The sequence below is a fragment of the Chamaea fasciata genome, unplaced genomic scaffold (assembly GCF_029207755.1).
Source record: "Chamaea fasciata isolate MVZ Bird 193981 ecotype frontalis unplaced genomic scaffold, bChaFas1.0.hap1 SCAF_4, whole genome shotgun sequence".
In the NCBI taxonomy this organism is placed as follows: domain Eukaryota; kingdom Metazoa; phylum Chordata; class Aves; order Passeriformes; family Sylviidae; genus Chamaea; species Chamaea fasciata.
In genome coordinates, this window is record NW_027094089.1 from 17827233 (window position 1) to 17855107 (window position 27875).

The 27875-nt window shown below is 50.2% G+C and overlaps 1 protein-coding gene across 1 annotated transcript; it reads right to left on the bottom strand.

The window, feature by feature from the left end:
* On the bottom strand, window positions 1-26562 carry NOL6 (nucleolar protein 6). The gene is made up of 26 exons (XM_066180899.1): window positions 26539-26562; window positions 26231-26443; window positions 24770-24886; window positions 24357-24536; window positions 23601-23769; window positions 22711-22845; window positions 22401-22564; window positions 22079-22199; window positions 21686-21744; window positions 21420-21521; window positions 20767-20882; window positions 20211-20388; window positions 19688-19810; window positions 19384-19532; window positions 18572-18647; window positions 16187-16327; window positions 15791-15902; window positions 15417-15571; window positions 15024-15187; window positions 14434-14586; window positions 13173-13270; window positions 12158-12282; window positions 11907-11996; window positions 9669-9866; window positions 1490-1591; window positions 1-384 (listed from the first exon to the last, which is right to left on the bottom strand). Exons 1-26 carry the CDS (start codon window positions 26542-26544, stop codon window positions 235-237), a joined length of 3396 nt encoding a protein of 1131 aa, XP_066036996.1. The 5' UTR covers window positions 26545-26562; the 3' UTR covers window positions 1-234.
* Between the last annotated feature and the right edge of the window lie 1313 nt (window positions 26563-27875).

Sequence of the window (27875 nt, forward strand, 5' to 3'; positions counted from 1 at the left end):
AACTTTATCCTATCTTTATATTTTCTTCAAAATAAAAAGGCATTTGTATTCTTGAAAGCAATAACAGGTCCCATTGCTATTCTGAACCATATATATAAAGATAAATAGAGTAAAACATACAGTTCTGGGATTTAGAAAGCTAAAAGGCTTTTCTAAGACTGATTTATAGAAAGGAACAGACTGAGAGGGAACAGACTGCTTCAGGACAGGCCACTCTGAGACCTCTCAGTGGTTTCAGATAGTCCACTTCTCTGTATGAGCTTCCACATTTTTGACCAGGCCTTCTCCCAAAATCTCAAAGTCCTCCAGAATTGCCTCCACATTGGGAACGCAGACCAGCTCATTGTTCAGAGTTGTCACCTTCCTTCCTTTCATGCTGGAGACCTGCAGGACACAGAAAATACTGCATGAATGGGAGCACCTGCTCAGAGTTGCATTGCAACCACTGCCAGCCCCAAGGAAGAAAGTTCCTCTCCGGCCTTGTCACGTCCAAACCCTGCTACACCACAGCACCCAGTTCCACAAGTTTCACTTCTCAGTACAATCAATGCTCATTTTGAAAGCTAACAAAGTGCAAAAGTGACCCTTCCAGCCCCTTTACGATTTACCCTGGAGCTACAGTCAGAAGACTGAGAGGATATCAGGAAGCAGAGTAATGGCCAGGGGCATGGTGGAATGACAAATGTGCAGATGCATGGCAGATGGCAGAGCCTGGGTAAGCAGTACACAGGAGTACGCAAAAGGGATCACAGCACAAAGCTGAGTAAGAGCTGCTTCTGCTCTGTTCTTTGGTGGGTATCAAGACCTCAGGTGGGAAGATATCCTTGGCTCCTACACTGGCAAAAAACAAAACCCTTGTGTTTAATCCAGCCAGACTCAGCACCAATGCAAGCATCTCCTCCTCTGTTTCACCACTGTGAATAACTGGGTTTCACAATAGCATTCAGGCAGAATGGCCAATGCCCTCTGGCCATGAAGAGAGGGGAGATAAACCACCCAGAGACTGACGGCAAAAGAGCCTGGGCTGCCAGCTCTGAGCCATGAGTAAACAGTTTCTTTGCGTCATTCCTTCATAGAAAGCAGCATGAATCACTCCAGCGTGCCTCATACCTGGCTTAACCACCCTCTAGGGTTTGCCAACCCACACAGTGCAGCTGGAAAACGGCCCTATGCATCAATGAGGACACGGGCACTCTGGACCTGGGCTTCTTGTGGGCTGGGTATTTCCGGTAAGATCCCAAAGCCACAAGAATGGGATAGTCCATTTTCCCTTCTCAGATCTGCTGATGACTGAAGGCACTGTGGCCACAGCCCGGTCTTGGTTTCATCCCTTCTAAGAAGCAACAGAACTATGATCTCCATTTTTCAAAGGGCTTTGGGGCTGATGAGAGTTGGACAAAGCAATTACCATGCAGAAAAAAATAAAAAGCCCTTCAAGCTTTCAGGGTATAAAGATACCATGAGGCTTAATGCAGAGACAAAAACTCACCTTAAAAGGCTGAGGCTGAAAGCTCAAAGGTTTCCACAAAACTGCAATCACTTCCCCACCATGCTTGTCATAAAAGAACAAGGCAAGATCATCAAAGGCATCCTGGGTAGAAAACAAATGCAGGTTAAGGACAGTGACCCCTCAGTGACAACCCACTGAGTGACCCTCACTGTGGTACTCCAACAGCTAACCTGGCACTACCAAGTTCTATTTTCCCAGTGTCCAGCATCTATATCCCAGATTTCACAATGCATGAGGCGGAAGGAGGCACGCCCTACCCCGCAGGCAGTCCTGCCACAATACATTTCATGGCACCAAAGACAAACCTGAAACTAGAGGCCAGCATCTCAAGCTCTGCAATCTGTGCAACCAAGGCATCAAAGCTCCTCCTTCTACCAAGATAAACCTCATGTGACCTGTCAGCACTTTATCCATAAAGGACACATAAGAGCAGAGGTTTTGAGTAACACAATGTTCTGTGGAGTGCAAAGAGATGGAAAGCTCAAAGGAGGCACTGCAGGAATCTGTCCTACTTGACCCTTGTGTTTCAGCAGTGGTGTCAGTGAGCATCTCCTTTGGTGGTGCTGGGCAGCAGAGATCAAAGAGAGATGTTGCACAAAGGGATGACTAAAGCCCAATCTGGCTTCCCCCTAACCCGCACCAGCTGGATTCCCAGGACTGCAAGGAAGCAGAGGAGCATCACAGCAGAAGGAAACAATGCTGTGTGCAAGTAACTTCTTGAATCCAAAAATCTGGCCCTACAGCTCATCACCCAACACGCTGATACCAAGAGATGTGTACCCTGAAAGATGCTGACCAAGACAGCCAAACAGCTGCTCCCTGATACATGTTCATCTTGGTGGAGATCAACATCAGGCAACAAGGCATATTTACCAGGCTGAGCAAACAGTCCCCAGCATCAGTACAGGAGAAGCCTCTGCACAGGGTTCCACCAGCCTTGGAACAAACTATTGCCCAGAATACAGACCCTCTGCTCCCTCTTCAGCCTTCTTTTCCATCACTTTAGTTTCCCAGATTTAACCAAGAGAGGTCTCTGCTGACATCATGGTATCATGAGGCTTCCATGAGGATGAAAATGAAAAGAAAATCAACATTTTGATGGACAGAGACAACTTTGGATGGGCTCTTGTACAGACATACCAGGGTTGCAGTAGGAAAAAAAAGGTGGACTGGTTGGTGTTACCAGTGATCCTAAAAGGGTAAGATGGCATTTTTAGAATACAGACCTGATAAGGAAGGAGGGGTGGTGTTGTCTGCAATCTTCAGAGACAGATTTGAGTTTGGACTGTTGTTGCCCTCTGTGAGGGCAAAAAAATTAGGTCATCAAGATGGAAAGATCCCAAGAACTGCCAACTCATCCCACTCCATCCCACTTTCACAGGGGCAAGCCTGGTCAAGGCATTATTTCACCAAATTGGCTAGAAAAACCTCTGCCTAAAAATACATTGAGAAAGAGGCAATACACCCTGGCATTTCTAAGCTAAGAGCAACAGGTTATGCTCAGAGCCCAGTCAATAGGGAAGATTGCTCTTTTAGCCAAAGAGCAAAGAGCAGGAGGGAGAGAAAGCTCAAGGAACAGCAGTAAAGCTCAGGGCACACCGAACACCAACGTGCAGCTTTCTGAACCAAAGGGGAGCACAGCATGTGAGAACCTGAAAAAGCCCAGATACTCTGCAGGGCGAGGTCTTCAGTGTCATGTGATGCTCCTTATGAGAACAGTATTTTTTACAGATGCATCTTGCTGGACAGAAGCCAGGAGCATTTGCAGTAAAAAAACCCTCCCAGGCTCAGCTAATGTCCCAATAAAACCACTGTTTGCCTTGATACCCAGCGCCAAACCCTCTGTTTTTTTGGTTTTTTTGTTTTTTTGTTTTTTTTTCTCCCAGACAGCAGGAAGCAGAGAGCAGATGTTAAAAGGATGGCATCCAATTCAAAATCCCAGCACTTGATCTGCTCCCAGCATCATCCATGTGACAGTGCTTCTAACTGGCCTACCAACCTGTGGAGTTCCTGGAAAATTGCAGCATTAAAAGGGTCAGGTGTTTTAGTCACTGCACTCCTGTTTGTTCAGAGACTTGGAGAGTAAAAGCAAACAGTTCACCTTCCTTTCCACATCCCACATTCTGTGCCCAGTGTCACTGGACTTGTCTGAGCCTGCAAACACCTTCTTCCAGGAAAAGTTTCAGAAAAAAGGAAGGAAAGGCAGGTACTCCATTTGCTCCCTTCTCAAGCTGCTCTTTGGTTGCAATTCAGCTTTCAAGGCCCAGGGAAATCCCTGCCATCAACAAAACCTACAGCTGGTTCCCATCTCATAGAGACATGGGGGACCTACAAGCTCAGGCCTTCAATTGGGAGAGGCCTCATTGTCTAGGGAGATGATATATATGGCACTGAAAGAAGATTAGAATGAGCTCTGTAAGAAACCATCTAGGTTATATGTTATATTGGAAAGGGTGGAGAAATGTAGTGAGTAAAACAATACCTGGATCTAAAATGGGATTACCAGATTAAGCACCTCCATCTGAAGCGTGGATTTTGCAATGAGCTAAATGTAAGTTAGTTAAGTATCTAGTAGTTGTTAATATCTACTTGCTGCTAGTTAAGTGTCTATTACTTAAGTATCTATACTGTTGTTTACGGATAGGGTTTTTTCCATCTGACCCTTTATCCACCCATTTTTTTTACTGCTCCTACCAAGAGAGTAGGCTCATTCCAGCATCTCAGCTGGTGGAAGAGCCTTTAAGGGAGGTCTCTGCACCCAAAAATGTGTCCTACAGTAGAATTTCCTGGTTCAACAGTGGCTCAGAAAGCAAATGCCTCAACAAACACTTGCTCAGTGTTCAGAGCATTTTAAGTGCTCTTAGCAAGGAACCCACCACTGTTAAATCCTATTATTAAAGCTACTTCTAACAAACAACATTTGTGGTTAACATTTTAAAGTCTCTGTCACCCTGTCATGACCTGTGCTGGTGCTCCCAGTTATGTGACACAGACACAGCCTCCCCCATGACCCAACAGAGCAAGGAGCACAGTCCAAGGAACCCCAGGCTGGGGCTACCTCTGTGACTTTCTTTTAAAAGACAAAGGAAACTCTTAGGTTTGGGATTCAGCTGATAAAAGGTTTCACACTGGTTTCAAACTAAGCAAACTCTTCCACCTGAGAGCCACACAGACATCTGTGTCCTGAAGGTTTGGGGCAGCAGGAAAGAAATATGGAAAGGAAAGAAGCCACCTGTGTCCTCCTGGCCGCATCAGAGAACATGTCAATCCACTGAACCATTGAGACAAAAGTATTCTGTCACTCCCAACAAGACAAACCCTACACAGCCTCTGGGAGGGCATTACCAACACAGAAGAAAGGCAACCACAAGTCCCCTGCCAGCTCACCCCAGGAGCACGTGAGGTTGATGCCCCACTGAGGAAGTGGGCACACACACGTGTACCCACCCCCAGCCCAGAGCACCGTGCTGAGGGTCTTGTGGCAGTTCTGCAACCCTGAAAGCAGGAGACTGATTTCCTGACACCTCCACCCTTCCAAGGCTGCAGATCCAAACAAGAAGTCTCCTGCCTGACATGAGAGCCCACAGAGTTTTTTCAGCTTTTCCCTGTCTATGTGGTGTCACCAGAGGAGGAGTAGGAGTCAGCTCTGTCAGTGAAAACAGAAACAGAGCCAACTGACCTGGAAACATTTCACCAATTCCAGATACATCACAAAATCACGGCTTACATATTTTAGGAGACAGAGAATTTTTATCATTAATTCCTTTCTAACATGCAGTAGCAAGAGACATTTTTACACCATGGGAGGAAGAAAGGAAAGGGCTCCAAGTCTTCCTGATAGATCGTGCCTTAAGGTGCAAGAAATGCAAAACATTACTTTATTGGGATGCTTATAGCAAAGCAGGAAACATTTTTCTGCTCATCCACACAGAAAAGATCTCACAAGATGGACAAGCTCCTCTGTCATAAGCTCTTCCTCTGGCATGTGCAGCCCAAGAAAGCTAAATCTCAGTGAATGACAGCACATCCCATCAGTGATCTGGTGAGACCAAAGACCTAGTAAGAAATGTGAGGTCTGTTAACAGCCATAACAGACAGGCAGATGGACATGGCACAAGCAGCTTTACCCAATTTACCCCACAATGAGTGAACAGCTCAGGGAGGTGACCAGAGCCTTTGGCTTCTGTGAGCTTCAGAATGCAGGTAGAAGGGCATGACAAACATTTCCACAAGTCCTGTGGCCTCTGGATGGTCTCAAGTCCAGAGTACAACCAAGTTACCCTGAAGCAAAAGATGCAAGGACTAAGCCTTCTCATACCACATGCCCAGCAAACACAAGGCCACTCTGCAGCTCCACAGCCACCACAGTACAGATCAGCAGTCATGACAGAGACTCAACGGGAGCTTCATCTGAGACACCTAAATTTAATTTAGCCTTGCTGGAGAATCCCGACCAGAAGCCAACCCAAGATTTGCTCAACAAGGTGCTCTGAACTGTAAGTTGCAGGGAGGCTGTTGATGGGCTGAATCTCCAGGGAAGCCCTCTCTGTGCGATGTCTGCTTTCCCTCAAAAGTGTCCGCAAAGCCTTCTCATCTGGACAGGATCACAGAACAGGTCTTCTCTATCAGATCTGTTCTGTTCTGGAATCGAAGAATTTGCTGCCTGAATCCAGCCAGCCAGCCTTTCGTCTCTACCCAGAGCCTCCCAGGCACCAGCACAACTCAGGGCAGTTCCTGCAGCATGTCTCCTTGAAGCAGGAAAAATTCAAGCAGTAAGGACTCAACACCTCCTCTCCTTTCATCTACTCTGATTAAGCTCCCTGGAAAAGGCACACAGCAATCCTTCAGTTCCAGAGCACTACTGCCTTGCTAAACCTTTTGACCTTAGAAGAACGGGGCAAACAGGCTGGACAGAACTTGTCCAAACTAGGAGAACCTCTCAATTCAAACAAAACACCAAGGCATTTAAATCCTGTTTTCATGCAGAAATCTCAGTAATGGGCAGATGTACTTTTTCTGCCCACAGAAGAACACAAAATCCCACAGAATCTGTGTAGCAGATGTCTCCCTTTGTTGCTATAAACTCACCATGGCTGCACTGACAGCCATAGCTACAGCCCCATTGCTCGGTTCTGTGGTTTGTGCTGTTAAGAGAGAGCAAATAACTCTGAATTAAACCCAGCTGGTACTGCATCCAAACTACCTTCTCATCCAAGATCTCTCATAAGGATTCGCTGCTGTCACCATGCTCCTTTCTGGCACCAACTTCTTGCACAGTTTGTATCACCCCCAGGACTCCCAGCCCACAGGACAAGGAGTTGAACACTGCCTAGAGCAGCAAGAGCCAGGGAAGGAGAAATAAAAAGGTGCTGGAGAGGCTACCAAGCAAAGCCGAAGTCGATGAAAAGGTCTTGCCTTTAAGCAACAACATCAATACACTGCAATATGAAGCCAGATGATTTCTCATGGATGGAGTAGCTTCTACTAACAGCTCAGCATCACCAGCTTGCAGTGCTCCTGAAGAGCAAAATCAGCTTTTGAGGCCTTCCAACTTAACTGGATATGGCTGAGTTTTCTAAGACCATGTGCAGCATCATCTCTGTGATTTTTCCAGGAAAAGAAACACCTATTTGCCTACAAAAACAGATATTCATCAGCCCCTTCAGGACTGCCCGCAATTGATCTGGATGCTATGAATGGCAAGCAAACTGTTACTGCAAGATACCTCCAATATGATAGCCACAAGAGAACAAACCATATTTAAGAGCCTTAAAGACAAAGAAAAGCCTCCCAGACAGGGCTGCTGAGGCAGATTTTGGGCTCTCTGCCCCACAGCTCACTCTTCAGAAAACGTTGCAACCAAGTTCCTGGTCTGTTCCCTCCTAAGAACCCTCAGATCAAAGAACAAGGAACACCAAGAGAATGAACACTGCTTCCAACAAGCAAAGTGACCTTTGCTCATATCCATCTTTCTTCATTGGGATGTTGGCATATCAGATTTAGGAGCAGCTGTAATTTGCAACCTGACCAAAACCAATTCCAAATCTATTATAACCTGTATTGATAAAAATAGGCAATAAAAAGCAGTAAAAATTCAGGCAATTTGGACGTCACTATTGACTAGACCAAGTAAATCACCATTGCCTGAAGATTAATGAAAGCTGCTTTCCAGGAAAATCTCTTTTCTACCTTTCACTTCCAGAGCCACCTACGGATATCAACTTGTCCAGATGCATAAAAATGTCCTATAAACCCCGAGGAGTTTCCTGATTGACAGCCTCAATCTACAGCCAGACCTGCTGCAAGCATTTAATGGCCTCCCCAAAGAGTCAGCTCTCCCAACCAGCTCATCCAGCATGCTCCAGCTTCTCTTCAAGCAAGTAGTCTTCTTTCTATCAGGTTTCCACAAGGGTTGCTTAGCCCTGACCCCTTCAGAGATACAGAAGCTCTGTCCCCATGCATCTCCAGCACCTTGGCAGCTGCTGAAAAGCTCTGTTCAGCTCTAAAATCCACTTCCAGCACTGGGTGAAGAAGGATTTCAGACTTAAAAAACTCCATTTCCTACCCACATCTACACCTCTTGGCTGAGGTTTCATGGCAAGCAGGTCATTCATCATTGAAAAGCGAGGGGCTGGTCCTGATATGATTCCTCAGACATCAGGAAGGAAAGTGAAAGAGCAATCAGTTCCAAACCAGCTTCCTTCCTCCCTTTTAAAACACTTGTGAAGGATGATTCTCCCCTTCCTTCTTGCCCCAAGAAATCTCCCAGTGCTCTCTACAATATATCTGCAGGACCTCCAGGTCCACCTTCCTTATCAAAGGGAGGAGAGCACAGGGCACCTCCCCTCCCACATGTCCTTCCAGCTAAGGAAGCAGTGCTTTTGGCAGGGAAATTGTGTGACAACTTTGAAGTCTTCCTCAGCTTCAAGAGGCCTTTCACACATCCCTGTCTCTCACTTCCTCACCACCCAAAACTGTCCCAAGCTGCTGTGGGTGACAGGAGAGCTAAGCTTGCACCTTGGCAGACCTGGCAGGTCTGCTGAAGGCACAGCAGGTTCACATGGGCACAGGTTATCATGCACTGTGGCTGGCATGCAACTCAGGGGTAACAGGGCTGTGTCCAGGATGAGGAAACCTTCAAAGAAACCCTTGCAAGTTTTCTTTGCCCAGCTCCTAAGGTACCTGGTTAAGGTGAAAGGGGAGCTTGAACTGAAAAGGCCCTAAACTGGACTTTTAATTCAGGCACCACTGAGTGGGGAACAGGGCCAGAGATCCCCACAGCTCCTTTCCTGCCAAAGCCAGCCTAGATTCCCATGCTTGCAGTCCTGAGACTGTTCACAGCACTGCTAGCAGAAAGGGATGATAGTACTTCAAAGTCAAGGCAGACTTTGACAAGACAGCACCACAATCCCACCTCTCTGCATACCCAACACTAACATTTAACCCAGCTACCACATCTGAAGCAGGGAAGGGCCAGAGTGCCAGGTGCTGCACAATTAAAAAGCATAGGCTAAGTCCCTCTAGATCCAGGGAGGATCACTGCTGTCATCCAGCACCTTGCCTATCTCCCCAGCTTGCCAACGCTTTGGCTTGCCCTCATGGCAGAAAAGAACATGGTCGATGACTTTGGGTACTGATGTTCTCCATATTTCCATATTACCAGCTTCCTCTGTTGTTATACATGCAGCAAGACACAAGAAACTACTCTGTGGCCAATACTGATCTCCTTTGGCTCACACAACTGTTGGCCTAACAATAGAAAGCTTACTGGGACCATGTCTTGGATACCTGTACATCCCCCCAAAAACTGTGTGTGGTTACTGCCAATCATGCACATAAACTGGTGCAAGAAGCCATGAAAAGTGAATTAAGCGACTGGAGACAAACGGCTTAAAGACACTTCTGTGCTGAATACAAAGTTCTTCAGCAAAAGCTCCTGGTTGTTTGTATCTGAGCTCATTCTCACATCACAGCAGCACTCCCATTTCCATAAAGGAGGTGGTGCATTCACCAGGACTTCTGCTGGAGCAGCAATGCCCATCCCACGCAAACATCTGAAGATGTCACCAGCCACGTCCTGCAGCAGCAGGCAATCCAAACGCCACCAGAGAGCTCCCGCTTAGGCACCCCATCTGCCTCCCCAACAGGCCGTGCTTACTCTCAGCTCCCGGAGGTACAACTGCACAGGGTCGTAATCCACCACAGGAAAGAGGATATTCATGGCAGAGCTGTTCTTCACCACACCACGAGAAACCGCTTTCACCGGCCGGTCCACACTCTCCAGGTGATGAGGAATCTGGTTTGGATTCAGGTGGATCAGGACATCATAGAAGTCCAGAGGAGGGCGGAAGACCATCTGTACGGAGAAACGAACAGTGCTACTCAATACTGGACAAAAGCAAGCAGGAGAGATACGAGACGTTTCCCAAGTCCTTGTTTCCATTTTGTCTCCTTCTCCTTAGAAAGCAGTAAACCAAAGACGAAATTTTTGTGAGATTAATGTTAGAAGTTTGCCACAGACCCCAGGAAGCCTGCCTGAGTAAACGCTAGTGGGGTGGGCAACTGAGAGGGACAAAGAGGTGAGCTGAGATAGATAACTGCACTGCATGTGGGAGAGTCTCAGGAAGAAGAGGGGAATCCAGAAGCCAACAGGAGCTGAACAACACCCAGGGGACACAAGGAGCTGTTTAGTAACAGGATGGCCCCATGTGTCCACCAGGATTTGCCCCAGAGGGCAACAGCATCTTCCATCAAGCAGACAGAGGGTGAGAGCAAAACCCTGTTAATGGAGGGGAGCATCTCAGACACGTAAATATTTGGACAGGCAGGATCTAGCTGTGGATACAGCTGCATTAAAATGGAAAAAACTTTAAATTACATGTACATTTTCAAATGGAACAAACAATGCAGAGACATGAACAGAGGCACGGGACACTGCTCAACTTGGCACTGGAAGAAAACTCACTGCATGAAACCGGTTTACAGCCATGCTGGGGTGAACACACATGAAGAACATCAGTGGCCAGCACTAAGTCAGTCCTAGCTCTGTTCCACACAGTCCCCCAGTCCCACCCAGTGACCATGTCCATGGCTTCCTGTGTGTGCCCTGGGAGCAAACCCATGTCTGCACCTTCATGACAGCAGGCATGTCCCAAATGCAAAGACAAAAAAACACAGCCTGCAGCACTCTTTTAGATACAGGAGGCAATTGCAGAGAAGGCAACTCCAAACTAAACTGGAAAAGCTTTTTCCTCCTCCCTGCCCCAAGCTCTGCCCTGAAAACAGCATCCCAGGTTTATCCCTGAGGAACATCATAGGCCTGGGAGGACACTGGCATGGACCAGAGGGATTCCATGGCAATGAGAAACGTTCCCACTGCAATCGAAGGGAGGAAGAAGGAGGCCCAAGGAGGCTGAGTCAAAGTGTTGGGAGACTGCTCTGACCATCTCCAGCTCACAATGTGCCTCTTGAATTTCAGTGCTGGGCCAGCACTGTGACTGCAACACACTGGACATGCCTCATTCCTTAACAGCCCTGTAACACACACTGCTACTGCCTCAAGTACATCCTCACCTCATAATTTATAATTCCAGTGCAAAAATAAGCAGAACAGAAAGCAGTGTCAGTATGTCCTTTCTATATTGCCTAGGCAGAAAAAAATCCACTGTATGTGCTGCTTTCTGGTTTTGGTTTTAGTTCGGAGTTTTTCATCTGTAATGTGAATCTGATATATCTAACCATTGCTTGGCTTCTTTTCATCCTTTGAGCTTCCATCTCCTGGTTCACTACCTGGTCCACCAAAAAAGTACCCCTCAAAACACATGTATCTCCCATCAAAGGGCAAATAAATATACATCTCTCAGGTCCATCACAGTAACGGATGTTTCAGTTTACCTAAAGAATAAAATCACTGAGAAAATGAAGAGGGTTAAACTATATAGGGCTTTACTCCTCCACTCAAACCAAAATAACATTGTCCTAAAGTGCCTGCTACTGTCCTGCCAAAATCTCCAACACCCTGAGCTTCTTAGACTTGAGCACACAAGCCAGGTTCCACAGCTACTCCAAAACAGTCTCCCTGAGGAACCATTTGATCCAGTCATGGACATACAACTGGTTTGGCACAGGAAGAGTGTGGGTTTGCTCAAGAAAACCAGAGAATACAGAATTAACTTGTCCTAGTCACACCAAGCTGCAGTGCAGAGCTGAGTCCCTCAGAAGCAGGGTGACACAGAGGGACATGAGCCTCCCTCCCTCCATCCTTGCAGCTCTACATCCCAGGGCAACCACATGGCCACAGCTTGAAACCTCCTAACACATCCCAGCGACCATCACCAAAGCCCAGTCTGCTTGGCCACAGCCTGAAAACCCTTGTGCTGCTGCCCCAGCAGGTCACCTTCACATCCTGGTCACTGAGCGGGTTCATGAGCTGCTCCTCCAGGGCACGGAGAGACTCTGAGGCGAGCAGGACAAGGCGCTGCAGGATCTGGGGAGGGAAGGAAGTCAGAGGGTAAAACCTGGCAGTCTTGTATGTAATAGGGATGCCTCTCCCTCATGGGGCTGTAAGAGTTGGCTCCAGCACTAGGAGCAGGGAACTGCCCCAAGCCAGCAGCCACCGGAGGCAAGTGGACAAAGGGCCCAGCTCACCTGTGCTGAGGGGCGCTCCCGGGTCCACATGGAACTACACTGGTCCTTGGGGGTGGCCAGGAACATGACCGGGAGGTGAGAACGAGCTGCTACAAACTTATTCTTGATCTCTGTGCAGTCAGAATCTGGAGAGGGCAGGCAGACAGATGAGGTGGTCTGCCCCATCCACAGCCCTCCAACCTCCTCACTGCAATCACAGCCAGGGAAAGGGCAGCACAGCAGGATTTATCTTCTCCCACTCTCTGATCCCACAGACCATGTGAAACCAGAGCTCCTTAACCTCAGGCTTGTGCCTTACTCCCGTTAGATGGACCATTGCTCTAAACTAACTCAGGTGGGCTCAGGCATGGTAGGTACTGACACAAGCTGGAAACTCACATTATAAGCTAGTGACTGTTCATATTATCCAAAGAGTGTTCTCTCATTTGTCTTTTACATCCCTTAAGTGGGGAAAAAAATAGCTCTTTAGTTCATTAAAATAAGTTGGAGGGCACTTTGGAAAATATCAGTTTTCAAAACCCAATTCTCCCCCAAACACCTTTACCATTTTTTTATAAATCAGTTTTAAAAGCTGGGTGTAACTATATCCCCCACTCCATAACTTTACAGAGCCAAGACAATCTCACGGTCTCTTGCGTCTCCAACATGTATCCAAAAGACAATCAACACACAAAACACTAGAGGGCAGGAACAGAGGGCTTCAAAGACACCACCACATCAAACACCACCCATGTTTGTCACAGATTTCAATAAAACCAGAAGCATCAGAGCATCATTACTGAGATACACCTCTTCAGAGGCAGGCAGGGAAGAAAAGAAAACCACACATGGCACAACCAAACCCATCCTGCAGGCAAGTGAAACATCACAGGACAGGAGCAAGGGAGTAGAAAATCTCCTTGTCCCCAGCACAAGCTGTGATGTCTTCCTGTATCCAAAGGATCTGGAGCCAGGCACTGACCAAGGAGGGTTCAAGAATCTCATCTTGCAGCTCTCCTAGCCACTGCCTGCTCACCTGTGAGGCCAGTGTTTAGGTTGACAATCAGAGGGTTGTTTTTCCAGTCAAAGGTTGCCAGCAAGTTGAGGAAGCGGAGGAACCCCACCTGTGGAGAGCTGCAGGCAAGACAAAACAGTTCAACATCAGCATTTGTTCTCCTGGCAGCAAGCAGGGCTGCACTTAAGGGTGACTTAGTGAAGGCCACATGCAGCCCAACAAGGGATATCTGTAATGGGAAAGTGAAGTTCAGAGCGAATTTCAGGCCCCTCCCCTTCTCCAAATCTCCAGGGTACGTTTTTTCCCCCTTTTCCCTCATTCCTTAGGAAAAAGAAATCAGCAAAATGTAAATCATAGACCTCCACCAGCTGCCCAATCTCCTGGTGCTCTTCCCACCCAGAAGAGCAAGAAGGCAATGGAAAGAGGGCTGCTCCCATCTCTGGTGCAGGTCTGTACACCAGCCAAGTTCCCAGTGTGCCTCTTCCCCTTCAACACAACATGTGCACAAAGCCAGAGAGCTGGAATATGGGGATCCTGCTATTTTAGGAGACAGGAAAGCATTCTAGGCATCAGACTGTTGTTCCTGCCACTTTGGGAAAGGAAGTTGCACCCCAAGTGCAAGCCACAGTAACATTTTGACTCCACACAGAACAAAAACATTTCCTTTAACTTCATTTCACTTCCTTTGGGCCCCATAACATCTGTCTGCCAGGGGCCAGCAAGCAATTGGTTCTCTGGGGTTATTTACCAACACACTGCTCCATTCAGTTTTCAGAACCCAACCCCTCGTCCTTCCCTTCAAAGACTTCTCCAGGAGGAAGGGACGCTGGAGCTGCTGTCACCACCACAACATCCTTCCTAGGGAATCCAGGAGCCCCAGCATGTTGGTAGCCACAACACAGCCCTCACCCTGCTTCTCCTGGCCACCATCCCCAGAACAAGGGGCCTCACCAGTCCTCCAGAAGGCACAAGATATCCTGCAGTTGTGCCACTAGCACCTAGAGGCCACAAGAACACTCACTCCAAGCCTTACCTGCTTTCCGCCTTTCACTGCAGCGCACAGTCTAGGGAAAGCCACAGCCCTGCAGTGCAAAGCATCTCCATCTTCTCTAAAAACTCCCAACAGGAACTTGGGACACTATTTTGGCAGCACAGGGCCCTCATGCTCCCTGCTGTGACCCTCCCAACACCTCCAGCCTGAGCAGCATCCCACCCTTCCTCCATGCCGGGTAATGAAAGGCACTAAATCCCCATCGGGCCAGCCTGGGCTCCTCATTCTCACCTGGGTGGTGTGAATGGGGCTGGGTGGAGGAAGAGAAATGCCACAAGAAGGTCCACACACTCCTCAGAGATGCTGTCGCCCAGGAGCTGGGCACTGATCCAGCGCTTGGCCAACCGGGAAGTGCTGCCGTAAACAGGGTGCTGCTGCTGGAGCCTGTGAGGAAGGAAACATGCCACTGCTCAGCCCATGTACCCCAGCACTCACAACAGCCTCCTGACATTTGGCAAGAAACAAGAGGGGCAAAAATCTGCAAGGAACACTTACACAGCATCACAAGCACAGAGACTTTCAGCAGGTGCTGAGTTTTTGGGGGGAAGAAGGGAAAATGCTGCCTCCTGCTCCTCTCTAACCACGTGGCATTTTAGTATTTGTCTCCCCACACCAGTGACCTCAGGGTGACAACTGGTGCCACCCACACCCACATCCCTCACTTAAGCCTTCCGAAGAGCCTCTCCTAAGGTTGGCTGAAGGGCTACTTCCCACAGCAAGCTCCTCTATCCACCATCACCCTCCAGGATCCAAGGGCACCTCCAAGCTGGTTTTCAGCCACATCCCACATTCTGACCCCTCAGGCACCTTCTGTCACCTACCCATGCAGTGAGCTGGTTAAATAGGGCAGATGTAACGTTTCCAGCTCCAGCTGCCAAGATTCTTCTGTGTCCTGGTACTTCAGCATCCCTTCCGGAGTGACCACTTCCTTCAAGATCAGGGGCTCCCGGTGGTAGGCTACTTCGAGACGGAAAACGTAGCCGTCCTGAGATGGGAGCACAAGGCAAAGTCAGGCTTGATGGTGACACAAGCAGCATGGTGTGTGTTATGCTGCCCCTCAGGAATACAACAGCAGCATCCTGACATTAGCGCAGTCTCACCACACTCTTTCCTAGGTCCACAGTCCAAATACTGTTTTTGTCCAGTGGGACCACTGCCACAGCTCCCCACCTAGGTAAGGTCAGGCCTGGAGAAGGTTCTGCGGACCCCCCTACCTTGTACACGTCAGTGTAGGTGACTGCAGGTCTGCAAACCAGCTGGTGCTGCTGCTGGAGGAGCTCAGCCAGCTGGAGGTGGAAAGCGGCCTTGATGCGCTTGATGGCTTCTTTGTCCTGTGGCCACTGGCCGCTGCCTTCCATGTGGCAGATGACTGGGGGCAAAGGGATAGCAGGAGATCAGTGAACCCCGCACAGCAACAAGGTGTTGGATAAGGGTGTCTGGAACTACAGGTTACAACAGGAAGGCAGGAGGAGTCAGGGTTCTGCTCCTGCCTGCAGCACACCAAAACAGCAATAACACAGCCAGCATTGCTGCTTGCCTCCACTTCCCTCCACCAGACCATCTCCCACTCACATCTCACCCCACTTACTCTTCAAAGGGGTTATATAGGCTGGGCAGGGTTTCTCCTCCGAGGGAAGCAGCAAGTGTTTGCTTCTGGTATGGAAGGAATAAATTGGCTTCATAGGAATGGGAGGAAAGACCTGAAGGAGAACAGCCATCCAGCAACTGAGAACAGGGAGCAGAAATCTCTTGGCAATGTGTATCGGCTCACCCAAACCTCCCAAACCAGCAAAGCCCTCCAGTACAGAGAGTTTGGTCACCTTGTGCACAGCCAGCCCAAATGATGGAAGAGCACGGAAGAGGCACCATATTGTTTCAAGGGCTCTCAGGAGTCACAAAACCAGTGAGTGACTCATTCCCTCAGTCCTCCCTCACCCCAGCTCCCTGCAGACCCCCATGCATGGCCATGGCCCAGGACACTCACATCTGTGTACCGGAGGGCTGGATGGACACCCTGCACAGCCGTCACCGTCAGCGGCAGCTCCTTCAGGTTCCAAAGCTTGCGGCTCAGGTCATCGTAGGAGCAGACGACACTGACCATGGCCTCCTCGCCCGTTCCCTGTGCCTGCAGACACACAGGGAGCCTCTCCATGCACCTCCCCTGTTCCTGTACTCATCTCACCTCCCTCACGGGCTGGCATCACAACTGAGCTCTGAGGAGCCAGCACTGCACCCCAGGAGCAGCTTCAGGCAAGAGCGCTCAGCAAAATGGGGAGGTAAGAAAGAGAGCAAAGACAAGGGAAATGCTGCCTGTGACTCCCCAGCAGCCACAGGCATCCCAGAGGCAAATAATATTTCTTTTGCAATACACTAAGGCAGGCCAAGAGCTGTACTACCAGCAATCACAATAGTAAAAAAGAAGCCAAGAATGATCTGGGAATAGAAGGATCACCCACTGGCAAGGTGAGAGCCCTGCTACTGTCTCCCCAGCAGTTACTATGACACCAACAGAGGCAGCAGTTAACAGAAAACTCCACTGACGATATCCTTAGCCAAGGCAGAACTCTGGCATGTGGCAAAAGCAAAGACAGAAAACATCACAGGAACCCTGTGGAGAGCAGAGAAGCACCAGGAGAATTGGTGTTGCCCTCACTGCTTCCGCCTTCCCAAATAACAGCCTGAGCAGGGAGGACACATTGGTGATACAAAACCACCCAGCTCAGAGGCAGGTGAGAGTCACACAAGGAGCCAACCTGCCTGGAGTTTTCTGCGCTGGGCTCTCTGGCAGAGCAGCAGCACCCTCTGTGGGGTGTGCCATGAATGGCAAACCCCATCTTGCTTGGGTCTGCACCCTTTCCCTGTCTTCATCCCGCACATCCTCACACTGTTGGCTCCCCAGACTGCCTGCACACAAACAGCTGGAGAAGTAGATACCCCTGTACCCACCACCCCACACTCAACACCAACTTTCTCCTTTGCACCTCGAGGACAAGCAAAAATGGAACTCCTAAGCACCTCTCAGGCTCCAGGAAAACGCAGTCCCTGTCAGGCTATACACATCAGCCCTGCTAACCCCAGACCAGCATGAAGGGACACAGCACACAGATCTTCCTGACTACCACACAACAGCCTGTGGAAACCAGCAGCTCATCCCAAATCTGACACGCAACTCCACTCAGACTGCAACTTGGAGATGGCACAGGAGATCTCCTGGTGCAGGAGATCTTTTTCATCAAATGTGCATCCCTTCGATCTGAAAAAGCGGAAAGGAAACAATTTCTTCCTACATCCAACAACCAGATAAAGAGCTGGTTGTACTGATGCCTTTTTGGGACTACCTAAAAACAGAGGTCAGACAAAATTAAGGGAATAAAAAGTGGTTATATTTATTGAAAGGCCTTCAGGTCCATTTTTGGACAGATAGAGTCCCCCTCAGGGGCTACACTCAAAAATGGACAATGGGACAAGGGTTTTCATCCTTTTTTAAGTTTGGCTCATTTGCATATTTGGGGGTTACTCTTCCAATTACAGCTTCAGGTAATGAAGTCATTTACTCCAAGTTTGCTCCTCCCCAACTCACTTTTGTTTATACTTTTCAGGGCCTGAGACAGTAAGGTGTCCTTGAGTCCCAGGCCTAGAAAGGAATTGTTTTATCTGACCAATATGTGAAGACAGTAGCTAGCACTCTATATGGAGTTTAGAGTTATATGCTAAAGAATTGCAGGATTACAAATAAATGAAAAATATAAACGCTAAAATCCTAAGGCATCAGTACAAAAAGATTGACAGTGTGCCAAAGTGCTCATGGCTCATCTCGAGACTGTAATTTCACAAGCTGGAAAGCAGAAGTTGTAAAGAGGGACATTTCCCAACCTCCAAGATGCATCTTTTCTGTCTGAAAATGGACTGACTTTCTTTGTTTCGGCTGTACATTCAGATGGAGCACAATCTAACATTTTGGAATTTGCCAGGAAAGATCCCATTCCCGGGTTTGCCAGCTGGACCTAAGGGATGCCAGCACAGAATTGTCTGGCCCATGTCCTGAAGGATGCAGTACCTCAGACATGCACTCAGAGGAGCATTGTGGGACAGTAATATATCCTCAGGGACACGGACAGAGGGGCAAAAGCAGAGAGAATAGAACAGTGGGGTGCTTGCAGGGGAAAATGAGGTCTGGTGGATGCTAAAGCAAGAGGATTTCAGCAGCTATGCATTGGCTACCATGAAAGACATGGTAGATTCTTACCCTTACTACATTATCTTGGGAACCATCCAGCTGCCTCAGTGCCACTCAAATGACCTCCCTACAGCCCTTCCCTCGCTGGTCTTCTTGGAGACAGCCCCAGCCCCACCGGGGAAGCAATCATACCTCTTTCCCAGTCCTGATCACAGATTCCAGCAGGGCTCCTGTGTAGCAGATGGAGGACTCAGGAATGTCCGCATGGCTACGTGGAAGAAGACAACAGAGCATTACAGCTATGACATGCCAGCCTACTGATCCTATTGACACTGCATGGGTCAGCCCAAGGATGGGCAAACCCTCTCTAAAGGAAGGTCCTGGTGAAAAGACAAATCAGTTTACATTCCTCCCTGCCCAAGTAAAAACTTCCTTTGGGTAAAAACCCAAAGTGGACCAGTAACTTGGGCAGCCTCACAGGATGCAAAGTCAAAGCCACCAATGTGCAGCCTTTCCTTACAGGATGCATCCTCAAGTCAGGACAAAGAGGCACAGGCAAACCCTCCTCTCTGTGCAAGAGGTCCTCACTTTTGGCAGACGGTATATACTGCTACAGAGGCTTTCCAATGCCATAGAGAAGACAAAATCTTGTGAACCACCATAAGGTCTCAGAGGATTTCACAAAAATGTCCTGCAAGGTTCAGACAGCCTCTCTTTCAGCTCTGAGGAGTGTCCTGGCAACCCATCCACGTGTAAGGACAAGATCATGCCCCTTTGCATTATGTCCAACAGAGGCTACAGCACCAGGTCATTGTCCTTCCCACCCACTCTTGGGAAGCAGCTCACAACATACAGACAACTGAAATGACTTCCAGATCTCACAAATCCGAAGCAACTCACAACACCCCACAAAGCATGAAGCTGACAATGGGGTCACCAGGGACAGGACGCATGGAAGGAGTGACATATGGAGTAACCCACGGCTGCTGCTCAGTGCAACTTACAGTTTCAGCAGGTGCCTGATGATCTGCTCAGGAATGAGGCGCTTCTGGCAGACAGTGCTGGCCTCCCACACCACAGCCTCACAGATGCTGCCATCCTGGAACCGACGCAGCTCTGACTTCTCTCCCCAGAAGCTCCGGAACTTCAAGGCCTGTGGAGGGACATTGACCAAGCCAGAGCAGAGACACAGGTCACTTCTGGGCCAGACAAAACTTTCCCAGGATCACCAGCCAGCCTCCCAGCTCTCTTCAACCACAGCACTACATCAGCTTTGTTCTTACTCAGCACAAGCAAGGCTCCCCTCACCTCGGGATGATCAGCCTGAGGACCCTTCTCCAGCATGCTGGCAGCAAACTCAGGGACAAACAGGAGTCCAAATGTCACGGGCCCAACATCCTTGTGTTTTGGGGGCTCAGCATCAATTGGCCACTGTGGGAAAATGAGGAACATGAAGCACAAGGAGAGATGAGGTTTCTGGAGCAGCAGCTGCTGGGATATTGGGAAGCTAGATCAACCTTCTGCTGTGTTGTCCCAGGTGCCCAGACAAGCACAGAGAGGAAAAGTCTCAAGTAATAGGTCTCCCCAACGACAAAAAAAGTTGTCTTCACCCTGCCCCATTAATGGACCAGAATTTGTGCACAGACCAAGCAACACAGCTTCATCCCACAGCCTAGTGCAGGGCCTCAGGTTCCATATTCCCAACAAAGGAGACAAGCCTGTCTCATTCCCCAGTGAGCAGGGATGCCCTCCCTGTGCTCTGTAGCACCACAAGAGACACAAGAGCCCTACAAGCTGCAAAGGATGCAGTGCCACTGCCAAACTGCATTACCTCAGGGATCTGGGGCAGGGAGTGAGCCACCAGCTGTGCTCTCTGGGACAGACCACGTGTCAGCAGCGAGACAACGAAGGGCAGGGCTGCAGCCACATAGTTCCCACCCCAATCCATCAGCTCATTCAGCAGCTGCATCTTCTTGCAGGTACCCTGCAGCTTGGAGACATGCTTCAGGCTACAGAGAAGAAGAGAAGCTGGTTACCCATCTCTACCACAGAATCTTTTCTGAGAGAGGAATATGCTAGAGGATGGATAAAATGGGGAACTGAGGCACCTAGCCCAGGATGGCTGCTTCAAGAATGCCCTCTGGCATCTCAGGAGATCCTGGTCCCTGCTCCCAAGGCTTAAACATTGCTCCCCTCCTCTGGGAGGGTATCTAGATGGTGGAAGTGGAGCAGCGCAGTGCAAGGAGGTACCAGTGTCTATCTCAGAGCTTAGCAGAGGCACTTCCCACCAGGTAAGTTCGAATCTAACCCAGACCAAGGCCAGAAACAGCTCACTCCTCTTTGACCAAGCTCCCTCAGCACTACCCCACCATCACAGTGAGACTCACTGGAAGACATGGTCAAAGGTCCTGAGCATGGGCTTCAGGGTCATGAGCAGCACCTGAAAGCCATCCACCATCCGGTCATCCAAAATCTCCATAGAGCACTTGGCTTCGAACTGGACCTGAGCAAGGAAGGAAAGCAGTGCAGGAGCATGAATGTGAAGGGAGAAGGAAAGCAAATCCCTCCAGCAGTGGTCACTTGTGCTCCCACCCCCCATCAACCAGGGCCAGCCCAGTTCCAGGGCCAGCAGCACACCCTGATCCCAGTCTCTCTCCTTAGCATGAGGAACTTTGTTACTTTTTACTTGTTACCCAAGTAACAAACACCTCTCATTGCTGGCCAGATAGTCCCTTCTCCATATCCCTGACATCAAGGTGATTTTTTTCTCCTTCAGAACAGTTATATCCACTGAACAGTTGCTTGGCTTCACCCAAAGGTGGACACAAAGACTCAAGCAAGACTGGTAAGGCAGCACTACATCTAAGTCTCCAAATTCACTTCCAAGCTTCAAAGCTGGAGATGTTAAAAGCTTAGAAAGCCACAATGAATGCCTTCCCTTGGTCCTACATCCTCCTCAAACCACGTCTAACCACTCTCTGCCTGTCTGAGCTCACTCCAAAGACAGCACCTCAAGAAGCCACCACAACCTGCTAGGTACCTGGTGGTATTTGCTGGCAGTCATATCAGCACAGAGGTTCACCAGTCCAGAGGGATCCACAAAAACCACTTCAAATGCCTGGTGGAAATCATCCAGAACAGGCTGGAAAAGTAAACATGGTCCTTAGAGCTACAGTACATCAAACACACCAAGACACCCCAAAATTGCTGCTATCTGCCATCCCTGCAAGTCAGTCACATCCTGCTCCCAGAAGCAGTGGCAGCACAGACAGATACAGGAACAAGACTCCTCAGAAGGCTGCTTACCAGGGAGGGATCAGCATCTTTGGCTAGACTGATCCCTGTGACGCTCAGGTCAGTGGTGGCTGTGGATAGACAGGAAGGAACAAGTCACACTAACATCCACGTCTCACCCCCTGGTGACAGTGGGACAGCTATGTGTCAATACCACCAAGGTCTCACATCAACAGTGCTACAATACAATGCTGGCCCCACCTTATGGTGGGACTTACCCACTTCTCTGCAAGCTACACCATCCAGCCCTGCTCTTTTGACTCATCCCCTCCAGTTCATCCCACCCACAGGGGCTCAGCACAAAAGAAAAGCCACAATGGCCTCTCTGCTTCTTCCCCCATTGTGTCCAGGCTTTGTGCAGAGACACAAACCTTTCCCTGTCCAGAGAGGCCCCTGGAAACTCACCCAGGAATTGCAGAGTGCTCCTTAACACCTGGTAACCACTCATCATCTTGACAATCTTGCGCTTCATCAGCAGGTAGGCAACAAGCATGGAAACCAAGAAGCCACTGAAGCACCCCAAGCCCTGTGAAAACAGATACCACAACCCCATGGCAAACCACAGCTTAGGATGGGGCCTCTTTGAAACCCTAACAAGCTCAAAGCCAAGACACAAGTCACCATTCCACCCACCAGGACCAAAGCACTACCCTTCTGCCCTAGGAAGGAGAGCAGGTCAAAGGCAGGTTATCCAGGTAAGCAGAGTCCACCTTGGCACAGAACATACCTTGCTGAGCTGCCGCTGGTTCAGCCAAACTTTGAGGAGGGCCAGGCCATCTTTCATGCCTGGGAAGTCCATGGCTGCATTAGACAAGAAATGCAGGTGGGAGAGCATCACTGTGTCACAGAGGATGGAGTTGTTGTAGTGGGGTGTCGGGGGCTCGGTGGTTCCTGTGTGGGGAGATTGACAGCATGTTGGACCCAACCATCAACAGCCTGCCCACAGAAAAGGGCTGCAGTGAACCCACCCACAGGCACTGGGGGCAGCCCCTGCCTGAAACAAACAGCCTCATGATCCCCCCATCCCCGGGCCGTACCTTCTTTTGGGGTGCTCTGCTCCATGAACCAGGCAGTCCGGACGTTGTTCTTGCTGGGATAGAAGCGGCTGGGTTTGAAGAGACCCGAGTCGAGACAAGCATGGAGTCGGACAGTGACCATCTTCTCATCTTTGCCTGTAAGTGCCCAAGGGGAGATGTATAGGAGGAAGATATGTCAGAGATTAAACTGGGAAAATACGGAGCATCCCTAGCCTGAGCAAAGGCAAAAGCTCTTTCCCAGTAAAGTTCCACAGCAGTGCAAATCATCTCAGAGCAGAGAGTGACCACATCCCAGAGCTAATGATGACCTTGAGGTCACACACCCCATGCCCCATTCCCATTTTCCTCCCCACTGCCCAGTGCGGCATCCCTGCCTGCCCTGGCCTTACAGTGCCACATCTGTCCCAGACTCCAACCCAGCATGTCCTGTGGGCTGTGGGAACAAGCAGCACTTAGCAGCCCATGCATCCCACATCATCTCATCAGGGAAGAGACAGACCGCAGACAGGTTCCTGGGGAAAGCAGAAGAACAGTGGGAACAGGGCTTGGGAGAGCAGGAAGGGCAGTGCTGGGTACAGGTGCATTTTGTAGGGTTTACTTTTTTGCTCCCTGAAGTAGCCACAGGATATGCCAGCCAGCAAGGCCAAGGCTGGAGAGCCCAGTCAAGCTGTAGAGGAGGATTGGGAAGGGGAGAGACCCTGAGGACTAGACTCTGCGTGAAGAGAGAAAACAGCTGAGAACTACTCAAAATTTATCACCAATTGTGATATCAGCCCCAGACTGATCCCTCTCCAAAGGGCCATTAAATAGTATGAGACCACCACCAACACCCTCCACCCAACACCAGTACCCCATCACACCCCCACACCAGATCAAGGCTCAAGTGCCACCTTGAGGCCTCAGGAGCAGGATGGGCTTCAGATGGTTGCTGTTCATGTAGGCAAACTTCACACTGCTGAAGAGTTTCTCCTTGGACAAATGCTGCGCGATGTGGGACAGGTACAGGGCTCTCTTTCGGTGGTAGCGTTGATTCAGGTTATCTTTGTCCTGAAAGATTTCCTGGGAAGAGAGGGACAGGACAATTCCACCTCACCTGCTGCCAAGTTCAGTTCAGCCCGAGGCACCCCACCACCCACAGCTCTCCCTGGCCCCACAGGCAGTCCTATCTCAGCCCCAAGGAGCTCCAAGCTGGTCAGGAGCTTGCTGCTGGCTCACCAGGCTCCAGGACTGCAGGGGACAAGAGCAGTCATGCAGCCAAACAGAGTGTAATTTGTCTCAGGCTTTTCTTACAAGCAAGTCTGGGCAGCTAGGGGAGGAGGTTACCAGCCTCCAAACATCTCCCTCCCTGTAACACAGTCTTGGGAGCTGGGGCGGAAGTGCAATTGGGTACAAAAACACACAGCATGCATCTCCCAGGCAATGTTCAGTCCAGGCAGAGAGAAGGAAGATCCTGATGAGGAACTAAGATCAAACAGCTGCAAGCTCTGATAAACCAAGAGGCCAGACGACACTCCCCAGCTCCTTGTGGGAGTCATTGTGCATATCCAGATGCTGTTACTGAGGAATGGAGTGGGCAGGGCAGGTGTCATGGAGGACAGAGCTCTAGCAGGCCTTAAGCCATTCAGGAGGTGCATGGCCAGACTCACCCGTGGCATGGTCACTGCAATGTCCACATTGATCTCTGGCCTAATGCAGGTGCCCAGAAGGTAACTGCCCACCACCTTCAGCTCGGCTGGGGGCATGAAATGGAACCTTCCCTTGACACTGAACGGCACTTGAAGGAACGGAACCTTCACATCCTTGGAAAGCCAGGCCTGGTCAGTGAGCTGGGAACAGATGTGACACACAAAATGCTCTGAGCATCAACAGCAGCAGATATGCAGAGACCAAGACCCCGCTTCCCACACAGCTGCACCCAGAGCTTAAAGACTGTTTCCCCCCTTTTTCCTCAAAGAAAAAGCAAAGTATTATTTTTTCAGTCCCTAAGGGAGACAGTCCATGAGTAGCTGCTCCATCCAGGGCAGGGGTCTTTCCACCTCTTCCATAACCTGGAACATACTTCAGTTTCTGGAGTCTCTGGGATGGCACTCAGCAGGCTGTTAATTTCATGGAGGAAGGCATCAATCTTCTTCTTCTTTGTCTCCTTCAATGTCACCTCCTTCAAAAGCTCTTCTATCTGTAGGGGGAAAGGGGACCATCAAAGGCAGCAATAACATTGGAATTATTCCTGACTTACCTTGTCCTCCAGCACCAACCATGACCATGGTGCAAAGGACAATTGGTGAGCTGAGGAACACAGCAAATTCTCCATAAACCCTGCCTGGAGCTAGCAGTTTCATCAGTTCCTGCCATTTTCTGTGAGCGCTAGATGGCAATCATCTCCATCCCAACCAAGGTGCAGGCAAAAACCCCTGATGTAATTCACACAAGCATAGCTCTCAGGAAGGCTGTTCGTGTGACAGAGAATCAACTGCAGGAAACAACCACACACACAAACCAGGCCTTAGAGATCCTGCCACTGGCACTAGCAAGTAGATCAAAGCTGTTCCTCATAAAAACGACCAATGTTACAACCACCTGAGGGATGGGATGCCATCCAGAGACCTGGACAAGTCTGAGGAGTGGGCCCATGAGAATCTCATAAGGTTCAACAAAACCATGTGAAAGGTGTTGAATCTGGCTTGGGAGGTGAACAGATGGAGCAGCCCTGCCCAGAAGGGCTTGGGGGTGCTGGTGGGTGAGAGGCTGGACATGCCCCGGCCATGGCACTCACAGCCCAGAGAGCCAAACGTGTCCTGGGCTGCATCCAGAGTCCCGTGGGCAGCAGGGGAGGGAGGGGATTCTGCCCCTCTGCTCTGCTCTGCTCTGGTGAGACCCAGCTGGAGCCCTGCATCCAGCTCTGGGGTCCCAGCAAGGGAAGGACAGGGACCTGTTTTTAGCTAGCCCAGAGAAGACCACCAACATGGTAAGAGGGATGAAGGAGGTCTCCCATGAAGAAAGGCTGAAAGTATTGGGATTGTTCAGCCTGGAGAAAAGAAGGCTCTGAGAAGATTTACTGTGGTCTTCCAGTACCTAAAAGTGCTACAAGAGGTTTGGAGAGGGACTTTTTATGAGAGCATATAATGATAGGAAAAGGGGCAATGGCTTTGAACTGAAAGAGAGTAGGTTTAGATTAAAAATCGGGACGAAATTCTCCCCTGTGAGGGTGCTGAGGCACTGGCACAGGTTGTCCAGAGAAGCTGCGGATGCCACATTTCTCAAAGTGTTCAAGGCCAGGCTGGACGGGGCTCTGAGCAACCTGGTCTAAAGGAAGATGACCCCGGGGGGGGGGGGAGGCGGGGTGTTTAAACTAGATGATCTTTAAAGGCCCCTTTAATCCAAACTCCTCTATGATTCTATGACCTAGTTACCAGCTGATCTTCACCTAACACAGCTTGATAACCCAAGTCATCTCCGAGTCCGGGGCCCCGCAGCCCCCCGCGCTCCCCCCATGGGTCACTGCGCGCCCCCGCCACCTGACCTGCAGGCGGAGCAGGCTGGAGTGGAACAGATCCTCCGTCTCCTTCAGCTGGGTCAGCTCCTCGCTGGTCGGCGGTTTGTAGAGCTCGGTGCGGCTCAGCTTGGCTGGCTGCGGGGCTGAGGCTGTCGGGGCAGCCCTCTTCCCCCGCCGCACCGCGCCCCCGGCGGGGGGCTCTGGGCCATGCTCCGCCTCCTCCGCCACATCCGGAGAGCCCTGCGGGGAGAACACAGCACAGCATGGTTCGGTTAGGTTCGGCTCGGCTCAGATCGGCCCCGCGATTCCCCCGGCCCCGACCCGCCGCCTCTCACCGCCATGGCCGCCGCCCACGTGGAGTCCCATCACCACGTGCGACGCCGCGCGCCCCGCCGGCCGCCGAGCGCCTCTCCCTATTGGCCGCGCGCGACAGAGCGGCGCTTCCTATTGGCCCCACCGCCACTGCCCGCCCACGGGAGGCGTGACCGCAGCGCTGCTCTGCTTCCGCAGCAATGGCGGCGCCGTTGGCAGGCAGCGTGGGCCGCGGACTTGCCGAAATCACCGCCTTTCACCCCAAAACTGCAGCTCTCGGGGCAGCGTAACGGACCTGCGCCTTCAGACGGGCGAGCGCGGGGCCGGCTGCGCGCCGCAGATTCCGGTTGTGGTACTTGATGCTTAATCGGGGTGGGTATCCTGGATGTGGCCTGCCGAGAGCCTCAGCCGGCCTGGCCAGCAGGAACGGACACCGGGAGCTAGGAAAATCCTTCTGGCCTGGAGGAGCGGGCACCGGGAGCCATCGTTCTCCTGGCCAGTTTCCGCAGGGACTGCGAAGGACGCCAGGTGTCTGTGGCATCCTACCTGTAGGTTATTGGAGTGGGAGGAATTTCCCCTTTATATAAATTAGATATATATGCGTTTACAGAAGCAGCTGTGAACACCGTATCCGATCAGATTTGGGTTGTCAGGGCATTTAAAAGACCACGCTATGCGTGTCCCTGAACAGGAGGACACAGATTTTGGACCCAGGTAATTTTATTTCTCTTTCCAGCTTTTTGGATGGCTTTTACATAACTGTAGTCAGTTAATTCACTTCTCTACACCGTACCATGAAACAGGGATGCTGTGTCTCCAGTGAGACTGTACTTCTCCAGAGAGATTGCTCTGGGATAGCACCCCTAGAGTCTGTCATCCCTGCGCCAGGTCCAAATTTTCCCTGAACCCTGGCCACACACCGTTTTTTTCCTGCACTGTGAGAACACTGCGAGTAGGATCTCTTCAAGACCAGTTGTGCAGGCATGTTAAGACAGAGGGTAGAAGATAAGGTATCTATCCTGAAGGTAAGCGTGGGAGTTCAGAGAACTCAGTGAAGTAAGCTGAGCTCTGTCCCCCCAGAAGACCCATAAGCCTCAGCCCACTGCTCATAGGCTGTTGGGGGAAAACATGCAGCTTTAGGGTAAAAGGTACGGTCTCTTGGAGGCAGGGGGTGGGAAACAAGCTGTGTTCAGAGGATGTTTGCAGCTGATACTCTCTGTCCTGCAGGTCTTTCATGTGTCTGACTTGTCTCAGAGCAGGGTACGCTCTCACCCATCCCTCTGCCAGGGAAAGCAGAGTAATGTCATGTCCTGCCCAGCTGCAGAGCTCATTTCCACACACTGCAGCATATCTGCCTGGG